Below are 18365 nucleotides of genomic sequence, written 5' to 3'. Positions count from 1 at the left end.
AAAAATTTAAGATTATACTGGAATACACTCTTAATATTCTACAGTTTAGCTGAGATTCATTTAACTTTTGAGTTGTTTTACTTTAAGATTACTTTTCTCTCTCCTGCTTACTCTATTAAAGGAGGCATGATTTAAAAAACAAATCAGGTTTAAGAACATAGACCCACATAACAATGGGATTCTGTATTATCTTCAGTATTTGTTGCCAAATCTGGGCCTCTGAAAGTTTAAAATTAAACTTTTACCTGTACAGACAAAGAACAACTTGCAAAGCCACAAGGCTGATGCTATAAACCTGCTTCAACCAAAGTGTAAAGTACATACCTGATTTAAAATTTTCTTTTGACATAAAATCTCCTACAAAAAGTACAGATTTATAAGAAAACTCTTTCTAGTGATAGCTAGCATACAGAAAACTGACCAACTAGGAAAACCAAGTTCACTTTTATGTCTCATTTATCTGGTTACCTAGGGTAATCAATAACAGATCATCATGAGTCTAAGAGCATACTGTTAAAGAGTTCTGTGCTCTGTCAATATGACTTTAAATTTATTCTACTATGATATCTGGCATATTTCTTTTATATTTCCTACTTTAACTTAGATCATTGTTGAATGTGATTATGTCATGGTAAAATATGACATGACGTGATAATGACTGCAGATTTATTATTGCTCACTTTTCCACATCCTTTCTTCAATGACCTAAGTGTGCCAGATCAATTCTATTATGATTATACTGATATAGCTGTAATTTATTTCTTAATAACACATGAAAAGCATCAAAGATTCTTCATAGAACAATAAAGATTTAAATTTTAGAAACTCTTTGGAATCAGAGAAAAGTGACAAAGTAACTCCAAGTTCGCCAGATACTGACTCCCCAGAGTGACTAAAATAGATATTTTGTTAGTGGTTTTACCCTAAATTTTCTCACCTAAAAATGGAGGTAGTAGTACTAATCCTACTGAATAATTGTGGGGATCAGAATATATATATAGCACCTACTATGTCAAAAGATAGTAAGTACCCAATAAATAGTATGTATTATGATTGTTGTAAATCATTGGAATAACTAAGTAAGAGTTACTATTTGCATTCTAGAATATATGCAGGAAGAAAAGAAATTAAACAGGGCTTTATAAAAAGCTTATAGAGCTTTTAGCAGTTATATTATCCTATATAATAAAAAGCTAATATGCAAATAGACTGAACAGCAGAACAACTCAAACAACCAAACAACTGGTTGCTATGATGTGTGCTGACTACCAGGGAACGTGTGTGGAACATGGTGGGCATCGGCCCTGGCGGGATGGTGGAGCAGGTGAGCGAGGGCGCCAGACGTAGGTGGGACACTGGTCGCTGTCACTGAGGTGAGTCTCTGGTAGTTACTGAAAATTCTTTGCTCCTGCATGCCGCAGTCCTGCCCAGCACTCATACCTGCTGCTAGCGCTGACCCCTCTCACACCCGCTGCTAGCACCTGGCGCCAACCCCAATCACTTGGTGCCATCAGTGGGTGCAAGGCTGGCGCCATCAGCATGTGGGAGCAGCAGTGGCGGAAGTGGGGCTGCTGGCAGACAGGGGTTCAGTGGCTGCAGCGGGAGGGGCTGGGCGGGGGCGCGGAGGATGGGCCAAGACCCGCCCCTGTGCCTACCACAGTCTCGCGGCCCACAGTTCCTTTCAAGGTTCACGAATTCCTGCACTGGGTCTCTAGTTTACATATATAATGCAGTGTTTTATTATAGTATAAACACCTCTGATAAGGAACAATGTCCTTCAATTATCCATTTGAAACTAGTAATACCCAATAAGCCACAAACCCCAGTCTCTTGGGTTTGATTGGAGCAATGAATACCAAAGTGTACTCCATGATAAACTAGTGAATATATAAGGCATTTCACATAGTGTTCCATATCAAAAAATGCTTGGGAAACCCTGAATTAAACAAAGATAAATATTTTCTTCTTCTATAGAACTTCTTAGGGCTACAGTATGCAAATGACCATTGCAAATTTTCAATATTTTCCAAAATTATTGATTCATAGAATCCTTTTTCATTGACCATATGAAGGAAATCACTGAAAAACACTGAGAAACACTTAGATTATTTGCAAGACTTCCATTTAGATTCTCAGACTCTATAACAAGTCAGAAAATAATCTAGCATTAAATTTCCACTACTTGTAATGACTTTTTCTAAGTATAAAAGAAATATAATTTATTGTGAAAAAATAAAACTTAGAAAATACCAAAGGTATTTTTCCCATCAAAGGGAAAAAATGGCCATTAGAAATTGACTTAAAAAAAAAGCATCTGTATACTCCAGATTCTATAAATCCCACAAAAATACTTTAGATAGAATTATCAATAAACTTAAATTCATAAATGTCTATCTAAATAATGCCCAGCAATTATTCTAAGTATCCCTATTTATTTCTTTTCCTCTGACTCACCCCAATGGCTCTTGATAGTTTCCTTTGTGGACTTTGTTTTTATATCTTAAATATTGGTATTCCTTTGTATTCTGTCCTAGACTGCCATCTATTCCCATATTAGATGTGGTCATGAATTCAAGGGCCCATGGGAGCAAGGCAGGTATTGCAAATGAGTTAAATAGGCTGAATAAAAACTGTGCTAAACTGGGTAGCACATTACCCACCTACTAAAGGATAGTTGGTACTCATTTCCAGTTGATTACTCACTACCATGCAAGAATACTGGACTAGGATTGTCTCATTATGAATGTTTTTCATGAAAGCTAAAAATCTAAATTTTTATTTCTCCTCTACCAATTTTTAAATATTAGAAATAATTCAGATATGTTTAAATACTCTGATGGCCAAATAAAATGTATCTGTGAATTGGTTCACTGTCTACTAGTTTACTACCTCTTTCCTATGTACTCTTCATGCATAATCTCATCTATTCTCATGGTCTCACTAATAATAATTAATAAATAATAATGTAAGAATAAACTTGTACTTTGCATACTCACAACTGTAAACCTACTTTTGCCCCAGCCTACTTGAGCCAGCCTCAAGTAAAAACTTTATGTATAGAGCATAAACATTTATTAAAGAAAATTTGTTTTTGTGATTAACCAGGAAAATTGTCTGTGTACATACTACAAATAGATAGCTTAGAATTCCATGCAATTTCACATATGGGGGATTTCACATTTTACATGTGTAGAAATGTAAATATCCGTGTCAAAGTCAAAGTGGTAATTGCCATCAACCACATACCCAAATAGCTGTATACATCACAACATAAAAATGTTAATAAATTTATTCTCCCTTGAACCTAGAACAATATGTTAAGGCAAAGGAAGAATAAGCTCCAGCATTAAAAAATATAGAGTGGCACCCTGTCAGGTGGCTCAGTTGGTTGGGGTTCGATTCCTGGTCCTGGCACATAGCTAGGTTGCAGGTTCAATCCCTAGTCGGGGCACATTTGAGAGGCAACTGATTGATGTTTCTCTGTCACATCAATTTCTCTCTCTCTCTCTCCTTCTCTCCCTTCTCAATCTCTAAAAACCAATAAAAGATATCCGTGGGTAAGGATTTTAAAATAAGTACAGGGTGGAGCAAAAGTAGGTTTACAGTTGTTCCTTTGGAAAGTGATATAATCCTATCTAATAAAAGAGTGATATGCAAATTAACCACCACTCGGCTACACCCACAAGCCATGCCCACCAGCCAATCAGGAGCAAATATGCAAATAAACCCAACCAAGATGGCTATGGCCACAGAGAGCAGGAGGGAGGCTTAGGTTTCCCCGGCAATGGAGGAAGCCAAGCTTTCCTCCTGCCCTTGCCGGCCTAGGCCTCCACTCAAGGCTACAAAATTTCAATGATAGAAGATACATAAACCCAAACAGAAATGGCTGCCGCCACGGAGCAAGCAGAAGGCTTGGCTCTGCTCCAGGCTACAAAGTTTCAATTATAGAAGATAAATAAACCCCAGATACCAGGGCCTCTGCTTGGGTTGCCAGGGGGCGTGGCCAGCCTGCAAACCACCACAGGTCCCTCGCCCAGGCCGCCCCACGACCCAAGAAAACCCCACCCTGATCTGGGACACCGTTCAGGGCAAACCAGCTGGCCCCCACCCATGCACCAGGCCTCATCCTATCTAATAAAAGAGTAATATGCATATTGACCATCACTCCAACACACAAGATAGCTGCCCCATGTGGACACAAGGTGGCCACCACAAGATGGCCAGCAAGGGAGGGCATTTGGGAGGGACCAGGCCTACAAGGGAGGGTAGTTGGAAGGGACCAGGTCTGCAAGGAAGGGCAGTTGGGGGCGATCAAGCCTGCAGGGGAGGGCAGTTAGGGGTGACCAAGCCGGCAGAGGAGGGAAGTTGGGGGTGACCAGGCCTGCAGGGAAAGGCTGTTGGGAGGGACCCAGGCCTGCAGGGGAGAGTAGTTGGGGGGGACCAGGCCTGCAGGGGAGGGCAGTTTGGGGGGACCCACGCCTGCAGGGGAGGGCAATTGGGGGGGACCCAGGCCTGCAGGGGAGAGCAGTTGGGGGGAACCAGGCCTGCAGGGGAGGGCAGTTAGGAGTGACCAGGCCTGCAGGGGAGGGAAGTTGGGGGGGACCCAGGCCTGCAGGGGAGAGCAGTTGGGGGGGACCAGGCCTGCAGGGGAGGGCAGTTAGGGGGGACCAGGCCTGGAGGGGAGGGCAGTTAGGGGAAAACAGGCTGGCAGGGGAGCAGTTAGGCATCAATCAGGCTGGCAGGGGAGTGGTTAGGGGGTGATCAGGCTGGCAGGCAGAACGGTTAGGGGCAATCAGGAAGGCAAGCAGGCGAGCAGTCAGGAGCCAGCAATCATGGATTGTTAGAGGGATGTCTTACTGCCCGTTTAGGCCTGATCCCACCAGGATCGGGCTTAAACAGACAGTCGGACATCCCTTGAGGGGTCCCAGATTGGAGAGGGTGCCGGCTGGGCTGAGGGACACCCTCCGCCCCCCACCCCCCGTGCACAAATTTCGTGCACCGGGCCTCTAGTCTATATATATAAAATAAACTATAACTCGCTCCTTCTATGACGCACACTGACCACCAGGGGACAGACGCTCAACACAGGAGCTGCCCCCTGGTGGTCAGTGCTCCCACAGTGGGAGTGCTGCTCAGCTGACCAACCCATCCTGGCAGCCCACCACCCCAGCAGCAGCCACTCACTCCCTCAGTAGTCCTGCAGGTCCAATATCCGGAGAACGGGCCAGGCACCCATGGACCAGCGCCACCAGCACAATCCCAACAGTGCCTCTGGCCTCCTGGAAGTTGGCCTCAGGCACTGCGGCTGCTTCCCCTCTCTAGATGCTCCACAAGGAAGAAATGATATAAAAGTGGCCGCCAGGTGGCTCCCGAACAACCGGCGCAAATGTCAGCAGGACAGATCCGGACCCCAGGCTGGCAAGGGCATCCCACAGCCTGCCCAGAGGGCCAATCGTGTCCTGGCCTCTCCCACCCCCCCCCCCTCGGGATGGGCACCTGATGCTGGGCTCACAGCTGGTGAGTGCTGCTGTAGAGGCGCAAGCCTCTCCCAATCAGGACTGACTGGGCGTGAGCCTGCCACAGGTGCAGCAGGGCTGGGATGAGTGGAAGCAGCAGGCAGAATTGGACTGTCGGTTTCATCCCAATCCCCACAGGCCACACCAAGGGACCCCACCTGTGCATGAATTTGTGCACTGGGCCTCTAGAAATTAATAATAATACAAAAATAAACTCATGTACTTGCAACTATAAACCTACTTTTGCCCCACCCTGTATGTGAACTGATAATGATTATTTTTCCATAAAACTAAATGTGGCCATATTCCACTTGTCATTATCAATGGAAGTGGCTATACTAAGGTTGACTATAAGGAATGGAATGATTTCCATGTGTAACTTTTAGAATTAATATTTTATCACCAAATTTTGCATACATACCACTAATTACCTATAGTATTTGGAAATTCTAAAATTATCATATGTTAATACTACAATATCTATTTTTCAAAGCCTTTATGTTTTCTAATTATTTTGGCTGAACTTTTCACTCATATTAATCATAAATTAGCCATAATGTTTCAAATAACTACAATTTATATGTTACATAACCATATGAAATATTTAATGTCAATAAAGTGATATTCAAGTCCAAACTTACAGTTCAATTGCCTTGTTCCACATGATGACATATCCAGAAAGAATGAAAGATTCAATATTTACAATATGTGTATTTCCTCTTTCTGTTCCAACATAGAGCCATTTACTCTGGAAAGGTAGATGACAGTAAGTAATTCTGAAAGAAAGAAAATTACAATTAAAATATCTAACTTTATGTCTGGTCAGCATGATAGCATTAATTTTCCTTAAACTTACTGTGTAGTGATAGCTACATAACCAATAAAATTTACTATATACTCAAGTAGCATTTAGTTATTAGTAAGGGTATAGGATAAATAACAGCATAATGTTAAAAACCATAATGATAATGCCCATTATTAAATAAGTATCTAACCTAGGCACTAATATTATTTCTAATTCTGAAAACAGCACTACAAGACAGACATATACTTCTGTTTTACAAAGAGGAAAACTAAAGTAAAAAACTTTTATTTTTACTTGTCCAGGACTGACAGCTAATAAGTGGCAAAACTGGAATTAAAATCTATTCTTGTTTGGTTGTAAAATTACCATCTTTCTATCAAGCTACACTGTTTGCTTGTTTTTTTGTTTTTAGTAATGTTCAGTTCAAATTAGGTACACTTAAAACATAAATTTCAGAGTTGTCAGAGAGTTTGTTTGTCTACTTAAGATGATAAATTATCTACTTTTTATTCAGATGCTTGGCATCTAAGTAATATAAAGAAAATTTATAAGGTCAGAGATACACTGTACTTATTCCCTTTTGTTAGTTTGTTTGTTCAGCCTCCTCTTCACAATGGACTTTCTGGCCAACTCTGGGAGCCTGTTCCATAGCCAGGGCAACCATGACTTCTATACATGAAATCTGGACATTTAACAGAGTCTTCTCTTGAGAGCATTATCACTCTTTCTAGTTTGACCTACTCGTGCTCTTTAATAACTCTTAAAAAGGACAACAGAGCCCTAGCTGGTTTGGCTCAGTGGATAGAGTGTCAAGAGCATACACCCTGGTTGTGGGCTCGATCCCTTGTAGGGGGGCGGGGATGCAGGAGGCAGCCGATCGATGATTGTCTCTCATTATTGATATTATTGGTATTTCTAGCTCCCTCTTCCTCTCCTTTCCTCTCTAAAATCAATAAAAATATATTTTTTAAAAAGAAGAAAAAAAACATTAAATTATATAACAATTCGTAATCTTTAGTATAAGTAAATAGCTCATTAAAACGCATATTCCCAGATTCCGGCTACACAAATTGTGACTCCATGGGACGAGACATATGACTAGTATTTTAACTAGTATCCTCAGTACTTGATATTAAAAATTAAGTCTATAGACCAGCAGCATGGATATCACCTGGAAGCTTAGTAGGACTTAGAATCTCAGGTTCCACTTCAGAATCAGAAAATGCATTTTATGAAGAACCTCAGGTGAGTCATATACACATTACCGTTTCGGAAGCACTTCTCTAGGTGATTCTTATACAAATAATCTATAAACTACATTATAAGAAACACTGTTCTGTGGCTGAATGCTGTTTACTCTCAAGTTTCAGAATGAGAACCTAAATTGGTAAGTTAATAGTGGGGGTAATGCATTGTCACTGCGTAGTCACCCAAAAACAGCTGATGATAATTATGATGATAATAAGCTACCCTAAGATCCCCTCAGCATCTTAAGTCAAAGACTGATACTTAGGAATTTTTATGAAAATAACCTCAAATCATATGAAAAAAAAGATAAAATTTCTTTAAGGAAAGCATCTGATAAATTTTGTACAATCTGTACTTAGCTAGAACTGTAACACAAGAGACAAAAATTAAACAGATAAGTAAAAATTTAGTTGAATTTCATTCACAGTACTAATGGGCTATTAATCAAGAAACCAGACAGCAAAAAACAAAACAAAACAAAAAAACTGGCTCAATTTTGTTGTCTATAGTTAGTTGTAAAATATCAACAACTTTTAAAAATAAGTCTAATCTCTGCAGTTAATTCCTAACAAATGAAACTCTGAGAAGTTTATTCTCATTCTCCTACAGCAAAAGAAATAATATTTTCTACCTTTATTTAAATTCATAGATTTATAAAATAGAAACAGAGGTATGGATACATGGAACAGACTGACAGCTATTGGGGATTGGGGAGGGCTGGATGAAAGAAGTGAAGGGATTATCCAAAGAACATATATGTATAACCCATAGACACAGACAACAGTGTGGTGATGGCCAGAGGGAAGCAGAGTGTGGGGGTTGGGTGGAGGTGGGCAAGGGCAGGGAGTTAGAATGAGGACATCTGTAATAGTGTCAATAATAAAAATGAAGTTGAAAAAATTCATAGAATATTTAATTTCTGAATGACAGAATTGTGTTAGTGAAGGCCATGTGGGAAGCAGAATAAATCACTAGTTACTGACCAATAGGAACTAATCAACCTTTATAGAGTAATCTGATCAACTATGGAGAAATAGGTATTCTTTTCTAGCATCCACAAACATATACCAAGATAGACCACATCCTGATCTAAAAAGCAAACCTCAACAAAATTAAAATAATTCAAGTCATGTAGAATATGTGTTCTCTAAAGACAATGGAATCAAGCTAGATATCAATTTTTTTAAAAGCACAAGAGAAATCTCCAAATACTTGGCACTAAGCAACACACTTGTAACCGATGGAACTAAGAAGGCATCACAAGGAAATTAAAAAAAATACATTGAAGTGAATGACACTGTAAATATAATAAATCAAAATTTGGAACACAGCTAAAACAATGCCTAAAGAGAATTTATAGCACTACATACTTACATTAGAAAAGAGAAAAAGTTTCAAATCAATAACTAAGTTCCCACCTCAAGAGCTTAGAAAAATAAGAGCAAAATAAACTCAAACCAAATAGACAAAAGAAGAAAATAAAGAGCAGAAATCAATTAGATTAAAAACAGAAAAGCAATGGAGAAAAATCAATGAAATAAAAAGCAGTTTCACTGAAAACTTCAATGAAATTGAAAAATCTTCAGCAAGACAGACAAGAAAAAAAGAAAGAAAAGATAATTTACCAATAGTAGGAGTAAAATAAAGAATGACTGATCATACAAGCTTAAACATGATGATAACAGCTCTACACAAGTATATGTGACAACTTAAATAAAATGGACCATTTCCTCAAAAAACACAGAGTAGCCCATCTCTCCAAATCTGAAATAGATTGATTAGTGCTGAAACAATTAAGTAAAATTAATAATTTTTAAATTTCAGAAAAGAAATAAATCTTCAGGCTCAAATGGTTTCATCACTAGAGAATTCTATCAAACATTTAAAGAACAATTAGCAATTCTAACAATCTTTTCCAGAAACATGAGAGAAAACTTCCTAATTCATTCTATGAAGATAAGATTACCTGAGAGTAAAATCAGATAAAGACAATAAAAAAAGAAAACCAGACCCTGCCTGCGTGGCTCAGTAGTTGAGCGTCGACCTGTGAACCAGGAGGTCACGGTTCGATTCCCAGTCGGGGCACATGCCTGGGTTGTGAGCTCTATCCCTAGTGTGGGGCATGCAGGAGGCAGCTCATCATTGATGTTGCTATCTCTCTCTCCCTCGCCCTTCCTCTCTGAAATCAATAAAAATATTTTTTTTTAAAAAAGAAAAACAAACTAATTTAAAGACATTCATTTTTTTAGGGTCTATTATAACTCAATAAAGGTGGAGGCAGTGAAGAATACTCTTCTTCAACATAGTATTGGAAGTTCTAAGGAAATAAAGGCATGTAGGTCAGAAAGAAAGAAAAGTTCCCTATTTGCAGATGACATACATGATGGTCTAGTTAGAAAATCCCAAGCAATCTATAAAGAATCTCTTAGAATTAATATGAGTTCAGCAACATTTCATCATATAAGAAAGATAAACATATAAAACTCAATTGTATTTCTATATATTTATATGAAATATGTAAAAGCTGAAATTTAAAGTGCAATGCCATTTAAAATCACTTAAAATACGATATATTGGGACAGAAATATAAAAAGCAATTATATAACTTATATGCTAAAAACCACAAAACCCACATGAAAGAAATAAAAGATCTAAGAGATATACTGTGTTCATGGATTTTTAACATTCAATATAATAAAAATGTTAATTCATGCTTTTATAAAGCTCTGAAAATATATTTTTGTAGATATGCTTATTCTAAAATTTATATGAAAAGGCAAAGAAACTAGAATAGCTAAAGCATTTGGGAAAAAGAAGAATAAAGTAGGAGGCATCAGTCTACCCAATTTCAAGACCTAATATATACCTACAATAATCAAAATTGTGTGGCATTGGCAGAGGAAATGACACATAGATCAATTGAACAGAACAGAGAACACAAAAAATAAACCCACTTAATATATCCAACATACTTTTGACAACTGTGTGAGGCAATTGAATGAAAGAGGTCAACAAATGGTAGTGGAGAAATGAATATCTACTGAGACAATAATGAATTTCCAGCTACACTTCAAACCTTACACAAAAATGAACTCAAAGCAGAGCATACATTTACATATCTATAATAAAAGCGTAAAATTCAAATCGGACCAAACAGCAGAACGACCTTCCGGATGACCATGCTATGACACACACTGGTGCCAGGCCAGCCATGGCAGGTGTGATGCGATTGGTTGAGGGGGCCCCGCCATCGCCCCATGATCGCCCTGCAGAGGGAGGCCCAGGCCACCCTCTGCTGGGCAATCGACCATGGAGTCCCATGATCAATTGCCCCAAAGAGGGAGGCCCAGGCCAGCCAAGCGATAGCACCCCACACCTGTTGCCCACAGAGGGAGGCAACCAGTGGCAGAGGAGGGAGGCAGCGCCACACAGATGGCAAGCAGTGGCAGCAGCAGGGGCTGGGCCAGCTGCCGGCAGCTGGGGGAAGGAAACCCACATAGGCCCTGATCACCGGCCAGGCCTAGGGACCCTACACAAGGAGTCCCAGATTGCGAGAGGGCGCAGGTGGGGCTGAGGGACCTCCTGCAGTGCACGAATTTCGTGTACCGGAGAAATGAATATCTACTGAGACAAAAATGAATTTCCAGCTACACTTCAAACCTTACACAAAAATTAACTCAAAACAGAGCATACATTTATATATCAAATATAAAACTTTTAAAAAATAGGAGAAACTTCTTGGGAACTAGGACTAAGCAACCAACTTTTAGATTTTATGTAAAAGTATGATCCATAATGAAAGAATTAATAAATTTGGCTTCATAAAAATTTAAAATATTTTCTCTATGTAAGACCTTATTAAAAGGGTCTTGACACTATCGACTTGGAGAAAATATTTGCAAACCACATATCCAACAAAGGACTAGAAAATTTATCTAGAATAAAATGTAAAATTCTCAAAACTCAATGGTTAAAACAAATAGAAGAGAAAGGCCTAACTGAAAATCAATACTTTTACTGCAGCTAGAAAAGAACTGAAGTCTCAAGAAAAACTACAACCCCAAAATCTCAATATAAAAAATTATTAGGAAAACCAAAAATCAAAGGAGACAAAATCAAGGACACTATAGAAATATGAAGAAAAACACCACAGATATAAAAAATAACTCTTGTATAGTAAATACAAGTAATTTAAGGTCTGTATATCATAACTTACATATTGAATTTTACTTGAAAGCCATTTTATAAATGTCTCTATGCTTTCCCCAACATTAGACAATTTATAATTAACTAGGCCCAGTGCATGAAATTCATGCACAGAGAGTGGGTTCCTCAGCCTGTCCTGCACCCTCTCCAATCTGGGACCCCACAGGGTATGTCCTGTGGGATCGGGCCTAAACCAGCAGTCAGACATCCCTCTCGCAATCCGGGATGACTGGCTCCTGCCTGATCTCCCCAAACCCCTCTGCCTGCCTGCCTGATCACCCCTAACCCCTATGCCTCCTGGCCTGATCGCCCCTACCTTGCCCCCCTTCCTGCCTGATCACCCCTAACTGCCTCTGCCTGCCTGCCTGATTGCCCCTAACTCCCCTCCTCTGCCGGCCTGATCTCGCCCCCAACTGCCCTCCTCTGCCAGCCTGATCTCGCCCCCAACTGCCCTCCTCTGCTGGCCTGATCTCGCCCCCAACTTCCCTCCCCTGCCAGCTTGATCTCGCCCCCAACTGCCGTCCCCTGCCAGCCTGATCTCGCCCCCAACTGCCTCTGCCTTGGCCCCCACCACCATGGCTTTGTCCGGAAGGAAGTCGGATGTCTGAAAGATGGCCAGTCGACCTAGTCTAATTAGCATATTACCCTTTTATTAGTATAGATGATAGCAAGGGCTGTTAATATGCATAAAATGTGAATGTTTGACCTTACTCATTTTTCAGATTATGCACTACAGAAATCAAAACAGTTTCTCTTCCATATTTAGGTTTAAAATCAGATTTGACAGGAGTCATCGATCCAAAGCAGCTGAAATATCTAATTCTCGAAAATCAAAGGCTGGTTGCTGTCTTTAAAGATTATAAGACCAAGGGCTGAAGTGCTTTAATAAATAAAGAAAAAGCACTAAAATTTATAGTATAAATTGTGATGGTGAATGATTATTCTCTAGTCAAGAGTCAATGATTATTCTCAAATTTAAGATAATGCATTTCTTTTTCAAAAAGATATATATATTTTTGCAAGCATTAAAATAGGCAATGCATACAAAGTTCCTATGATTTAAATTTTTCTAAAATCTGTCAGCTTGCATTTTTATGTTACTTACAATTAAATCCACCTCAATTGAGATAATTAAGCACTGGCCCATAGGTCCAAGTGACACCCTTTCTCTATCCGCAGCCTATGGTTTGGAGTTTCATAATCAGCCTTTCTGTTTTCTGAGCACCAAGCTATTGGAAGAAAATTCAAGTTTGTACATTTTTTCCCCAAAGGTAAGAAGCGTTTATAATAGATTTGTGTTTTGTTTTTTTTTTTCAATTTTGAGCTCTCTCTTTTTTTTTAATCCTTACCCAAGGATATATTTTTTTCTTATTTTTGTTTTATCCTGCCTCCCCACCACCTCCATCCTAGGCCTCCACTACCCTACTCTCTGTGTCCATGGGTTATGCATACATGCACACAAGTTCTTTGGTTGATCTCTTCCCACCCACCCACCCCCACCTTTCCTCTGAGGTTCAACAATCTGTTCCATGCTTCTATGACTCTGGATCTATTTTGTTAAACAATTTATTTTGTTTATTAGATTCCACCTATGAGTGAGATCATGTGATACTTGTCTTTCTCTGACTGGCTTATGTTGCTTAGCAAAAACGACCTCACACCTGTCAACAAATCAACAGATGATAAGGGCTGGTGAGAATATGGAGAAAACGGAAACCTAGTACACTGCTGATAGACATAATGGCAGACTGGTGCAGCCATTATGGAAAACAGTATGGAATTCCCTCAAAAAATTAAATATGGAACTGCCATTTGACCCAGTGATCCCACTTCTAGGAATATAGCCCAAGAAATCCGAAACACCAATCAGAAAGGATGTATGCACCCCTATGTTCACAGCAGCACAATTTACAAGTGCTAAGATCTGGAAACAGCCCAAGTGCCCATCAGTAGATGAGTGGATAAAGAAGCTGTGATACATTTACACCATAGAATACCATGCAGCAGTAAAAAAAGAAGGATTAATTTTGTGTTCTTTAGACATTTAAAAGAAAAAAAGGTGTTTTTTTTAACTTTTAGGTACACATTGTGACTTAACAGCCTCAGATCCCTTTTAGGAACCCTGATTTTTAGCAAGGAGAACAAAAATGTTAGGAATTATCCATTAGTAGATGACTAAATCTATATCAACTATGAATTTTCTATGAAAATTAACTATAATAAAACAATCATAAACATTAGATTATTTCTAGCTATTACGATTATGAAAAAGATCTTTAAAAAGTTAACCTATAATTTGTTCAGGAAATAATTTTATTGTACATTAATAAATTGTTTAACTCACACATTCTTACCGTTCTCGATTAAATTTAAGAGAATGAAGAATAGCTGGTCTTTTTTGTCTAAGGTTCCACAAATGTAGTGTATCATCTGAACCTGCACTGACCAAAGCACCCTGGAATAAAAAGAAGACAAATTCAGTAAGTGATTTATTTAACTTAGGAATTTTTGTGAAGGAAAAACAACAAACTAGTTTACTGAATTTTTCACTGCTTGAAGAGTTATTTGTATCTATATAACCTAGAAATACAAGGAAGTTCAACTGCACATACCTCAATCAGGAAGGATAAGAATGCTGAAGTGGAAGAAACAAGTAAACTTTGCATAGGGACTGGTCAGGATGACTAGCTCAAGGAATATGCATATACCAATAGAAAGGAATAATTATAGTAAGCATCACTGTGACTGTTAAACTTTTTTTCTATTGTCTTTGAAAATAACCTTTTTTTTTCTACTATTCACACATGTACTATATAGCTTTGCAGAGAAGCAAATATCCAACGTAGTTTTAAAATTCAATCTAGTCATATAAAAATTCTCCATTTGTAAGAATTTTCTATATACTATAGTTAAAAAGTATATATTCTTCCTAAAAAGTATATTTGGTATAACTTGATTGTTTTTATAGTTCAAGAAGTTTCATCTATAATAAAAAAACATTTATAATAAAAGAAAACATTTTTCCAACTAGAATTCAGCACAACTTCAAAAATAATGTTGAGATTCTTTTTATACAAAACTCCAAATACAAACAAATCCTATTTCAAATACAATAGGCTGTTTTCTAATTAATAGGGCAGATACCATACCTATATATATAAAAGCCTAAGTGACAATTACGACCTAATGACCAGAACGACTGGTAGACCAGTAGCTATGACGTGCACTGACCACCAGGGGGCAGACGCTCAATGCAGGAGCTGCCCCCTGGTGGTCAGTGTGCTCCCACAGCCAATCTCCTGTGGCCAGCCAACCTCCTGCGGTCCCTCCCCCAGCTGGTCCTTCCCCAAGCCTGGCCACCCAACCTCCCACAGTCCCTCCTCCCTGGCCAGCCAACCTCCCGCGATTCCTCTACCCCTCGCTCCCCCCCCCCCCCCGGCTGGCAGGCCCCGATTGGCCCAGTCCCGATCAGCCCGGCCCCAATCGGGACTGGGTGAGAGAGCCCCAATAGGCCCTGATCACCAGCCAGGCCGAGGGACCCCACCTGTGCACAAATTCATGCACTGGACCTCTAGAGTGTGTGTGTGTATATACATATATATATACATACACACATATATATATATATATATATATATATATATATATATATATATATATATATATACATACATACATACATATATATTAAACTATTTATTTCACTGAGTTCAGTAATATCATCTTAAATGACATTAGAACTTTTACAATAATGAGTTTCCCAGCTAAAAATGCTTGCCTAAAGCTTGACAAAGCCTAAAGCTACTCTAGAGTATCAAAATGTGTTCTGCAAAAGTGTTCTTACAGAAGAATTATGGTGATCCTGAGATACCTAAAATTCTTTCCATATTTTCCAAAGTACTCTATTACAAGTAATGTTTCATTGGTTTATAACATCAGTCACAGATATCAAAATCATTATCCCATTTAGATGCTAGGAAGAACCATATTAAAATTCCTAAAATATATTTCTTCTTCAGGAATTAGAGAAGAAGATAGGAATCTAAGTGTTTTTTCGTAAGAATTCCTAAGATAAAAATACTCATGTATCCTATGATGGTCCTCTTTATATTCTATACCTGTGATTTTAGCCTCAAAGAAGAATCACTTTTAAGACACCAATCATAATAAGAGTATATCCCTTTGAAAATGTTTAAAAATTTGTATAATTTGCATATTGGTATATAAATATAGAAATACACATGTTCAAAGGGGTATTTGTTGATATATACACTGGAATATGAACTCAGAGATAATTACATTCCATGCAATAAAATGTACCCTATACAAACTGTCAAATTATTAGGATTGCTTGTAAGTGCTTAATTAGTTAAAATTATTACTATTTAGATATAAGATACTGATCTCATTTCTCAGGAAAGTGGAAATTCACTTGGGACAGGGTGAGGATAAAATGTAATATAGGAAATTAATAAAACATTCTTCACAATAAATAGTTATGTTCTATCTAAAAGATATAATATGCCAAAGGCAATGGAATTAAAGCAACATATATCAATAATATTTTAGAGTAATAGCTAAGTAAGTCTAGGGAGGAAGTCAGTATTATTAATTCTATGACAAAACTAGGAAGTAATTTATCATTGGAGGGAAATGAACAGGATCAGAGAGCATAACACACCAACAGAGATAGGGCACATGAAAGAACATATTATTAGTGTGACTAGGGCTCATTTACAAGCAAAGTGAATATATAAGAAGCACTACTACAGAAGATCTATGAAAAGATTAAAAACTATGAAAACAGCAGTCATGAGGTCAGAAACTTGGAATTTTGGGGAAAAGTATAGAAGTAGAGTGTGAAGTAGATCAAGGTGAATAGTTTAGGATAAACGTGTAAACAATGGAAGGATGTCCAATGCTCATTTTGATATTTTCTTAGTTATGTAGCACAGAGGAAAGTATAGGACTATGAAGACAATTCTCAGAAAATCAGACCCAGAGGAAATACTAGGAAACAATTTATGCCAGCCAGTACACATGCAGAAGGAAAAAGGCTGAGATCTCTCAAGCAGTAAAAATGAGACTTCAAAAAGGTTGTCATTATAAATACTAATGACTATTATAATAAAACTAGTGGCCCGGTGCACAAAATTCATGCATTGGGGGGGGGGGGGGTGTCCCTCAGCCTGGCCTGCACCCTCTTCAATCTGGGATCCCTCTCACAATCCAGAACCACTGGCTCCTAAGCGCTCACCTGTCTGACTGATGCACCTAACTGCTCCCCTGCCAGCCTGATGGCCCTAACTGCTCTCCCCTCCTGGCCTGATCCCCCTAACTGCTCTCCCCTCCTTGTCTGATCCCTGTAACTGCCTATCTGCTCTCCCCTCCTGGCCTGATCCCCCTAACTGCCTATCTGCTCTCCCCTCCTGGCCTAAACCTCCTAACTGCCTATGTGCTCTCCCTTCCTTTCCGCACCTTCAGACACCGGTGCAGGAGTGCTGAGAGCTCTCCGCTGAGGCCCTGCCCCCATCCTGATGCCCCCCTCTGGGCTGGGCAGCGCCATGGGCCTGCACGCAGGCGTGCAGCCTGGTCATGACTGTGACAAAGTAAGGACCAATTAGCATATTATCTCTTTATAGATGTTTTTTAAAATGTTTTCCCTTTCCTGGGGGGAGAGAAATTTGCAGTGGCGTGGTTGTTTTGCCTGTTTTTTATTTGCTAAACCCAGTTCATAGGACCTTTCAATTACAAACACTCACTGAGGCTGTGATGCAGGTGGAGGTGCAGTTTTGTGGAGGCTGGGGAGAGGCTGTGAAAGGGTGCAGAACAGGGAGAGGTGACCAGGAATCTGGCACTGACACATTCTGGACTCTCCAAACTTAAGCAGCCATTTTTCTCCTGAAGAGCCAGCCCCTTCCAGCAGCCTTAGGGAAGCTAGGGCAGCTGCACCCAGCCTCAAGCTTTGCAGAGGATACAAAGACTCTGAATAGCCCCAGGGAGCCCTTGGGGACTGGGATGAGGGGCCATTTAGTCCAGAAACTAACACAGCAACACCCCCACCTAAAGCTCATGTCGGAAATAGACACTGGAGTAAATTAAGACTGACAGCAGGCAGACAAACAAAGTGGGCAGATTGGTCCTGCCTGCTTGCAACCAAGGCTGTGGAGACAGACACAGAGGAGCAGTGGATTGCTGGGAACTTCCAACACGGTGCTGACTACCTAACAGGAAACTGGGAAGTGGCAGAAAGACAGTAGAATGGGGTCTTAAACCAGCCCCCATGAGGCATTAAAACTCGGATGAAGTGAACGACACTTCACTTTTTTATTTTTTATCTTTTATTTAAATTTTTTCATTTTTGTTTTTTATCTTTTACTTTTTGTATTATTTTTCTTCTGTGGAGAGCACCTGGGAAGGCACATGAGTATTTCTTTAATTATTGTCAGCTGAATCCAGTGGCATTGGTAGAGCCACATCCTGGAAACATGCCTCGCCAGAGGCAGGAGTGTTGTCAGTTTGACCTTTCTGCCCAGGTGCCAGGGGGGTGGGTTTTGTTTATCTAAATCCAGCCAAGCACCAGGAATGAA

The 18365-nt window shown here is 39.4% G+C and overlaps 1 protein-coding gene across 1 annotated transcript in view; it reads right to left on the bottom strand.

Annotated features, from left to right (window-relative positions):
* The window catches only part of STXBP5L (syntaxin binding protein 5L), a 228629-nt gene that overhangs the window by 161994 nt on the left and 48270 nt on the right, over window positions 1-18365 (bottom strand). Inside the window, 2 exon segments of the mRNA XM_080656813.1 lie at window positions 6158-6292; window positions 14130-14230. Coding sequence (XP_080512939.1) covers window positions 6158-6292; window positions 14130-14230 — 236 coding nt within the window.

The sequence above is a fragment of the Plecotus auritus genome (assembly GCF_963455305.1).
Source record: "Plecotus auritus genome assembly, chromosome: 2".
NCBI lineage: Eukaryota > Metazoa > Chordata > Mammalia > Chiroptera > Vespertilionidae > Plecotus > Plecotus auritus.
The sequence above is the reverse complement of the archived record's forward strand: the minus strand, read 5'-3'. Positions and strand labels throughout refer to the sequence as shown.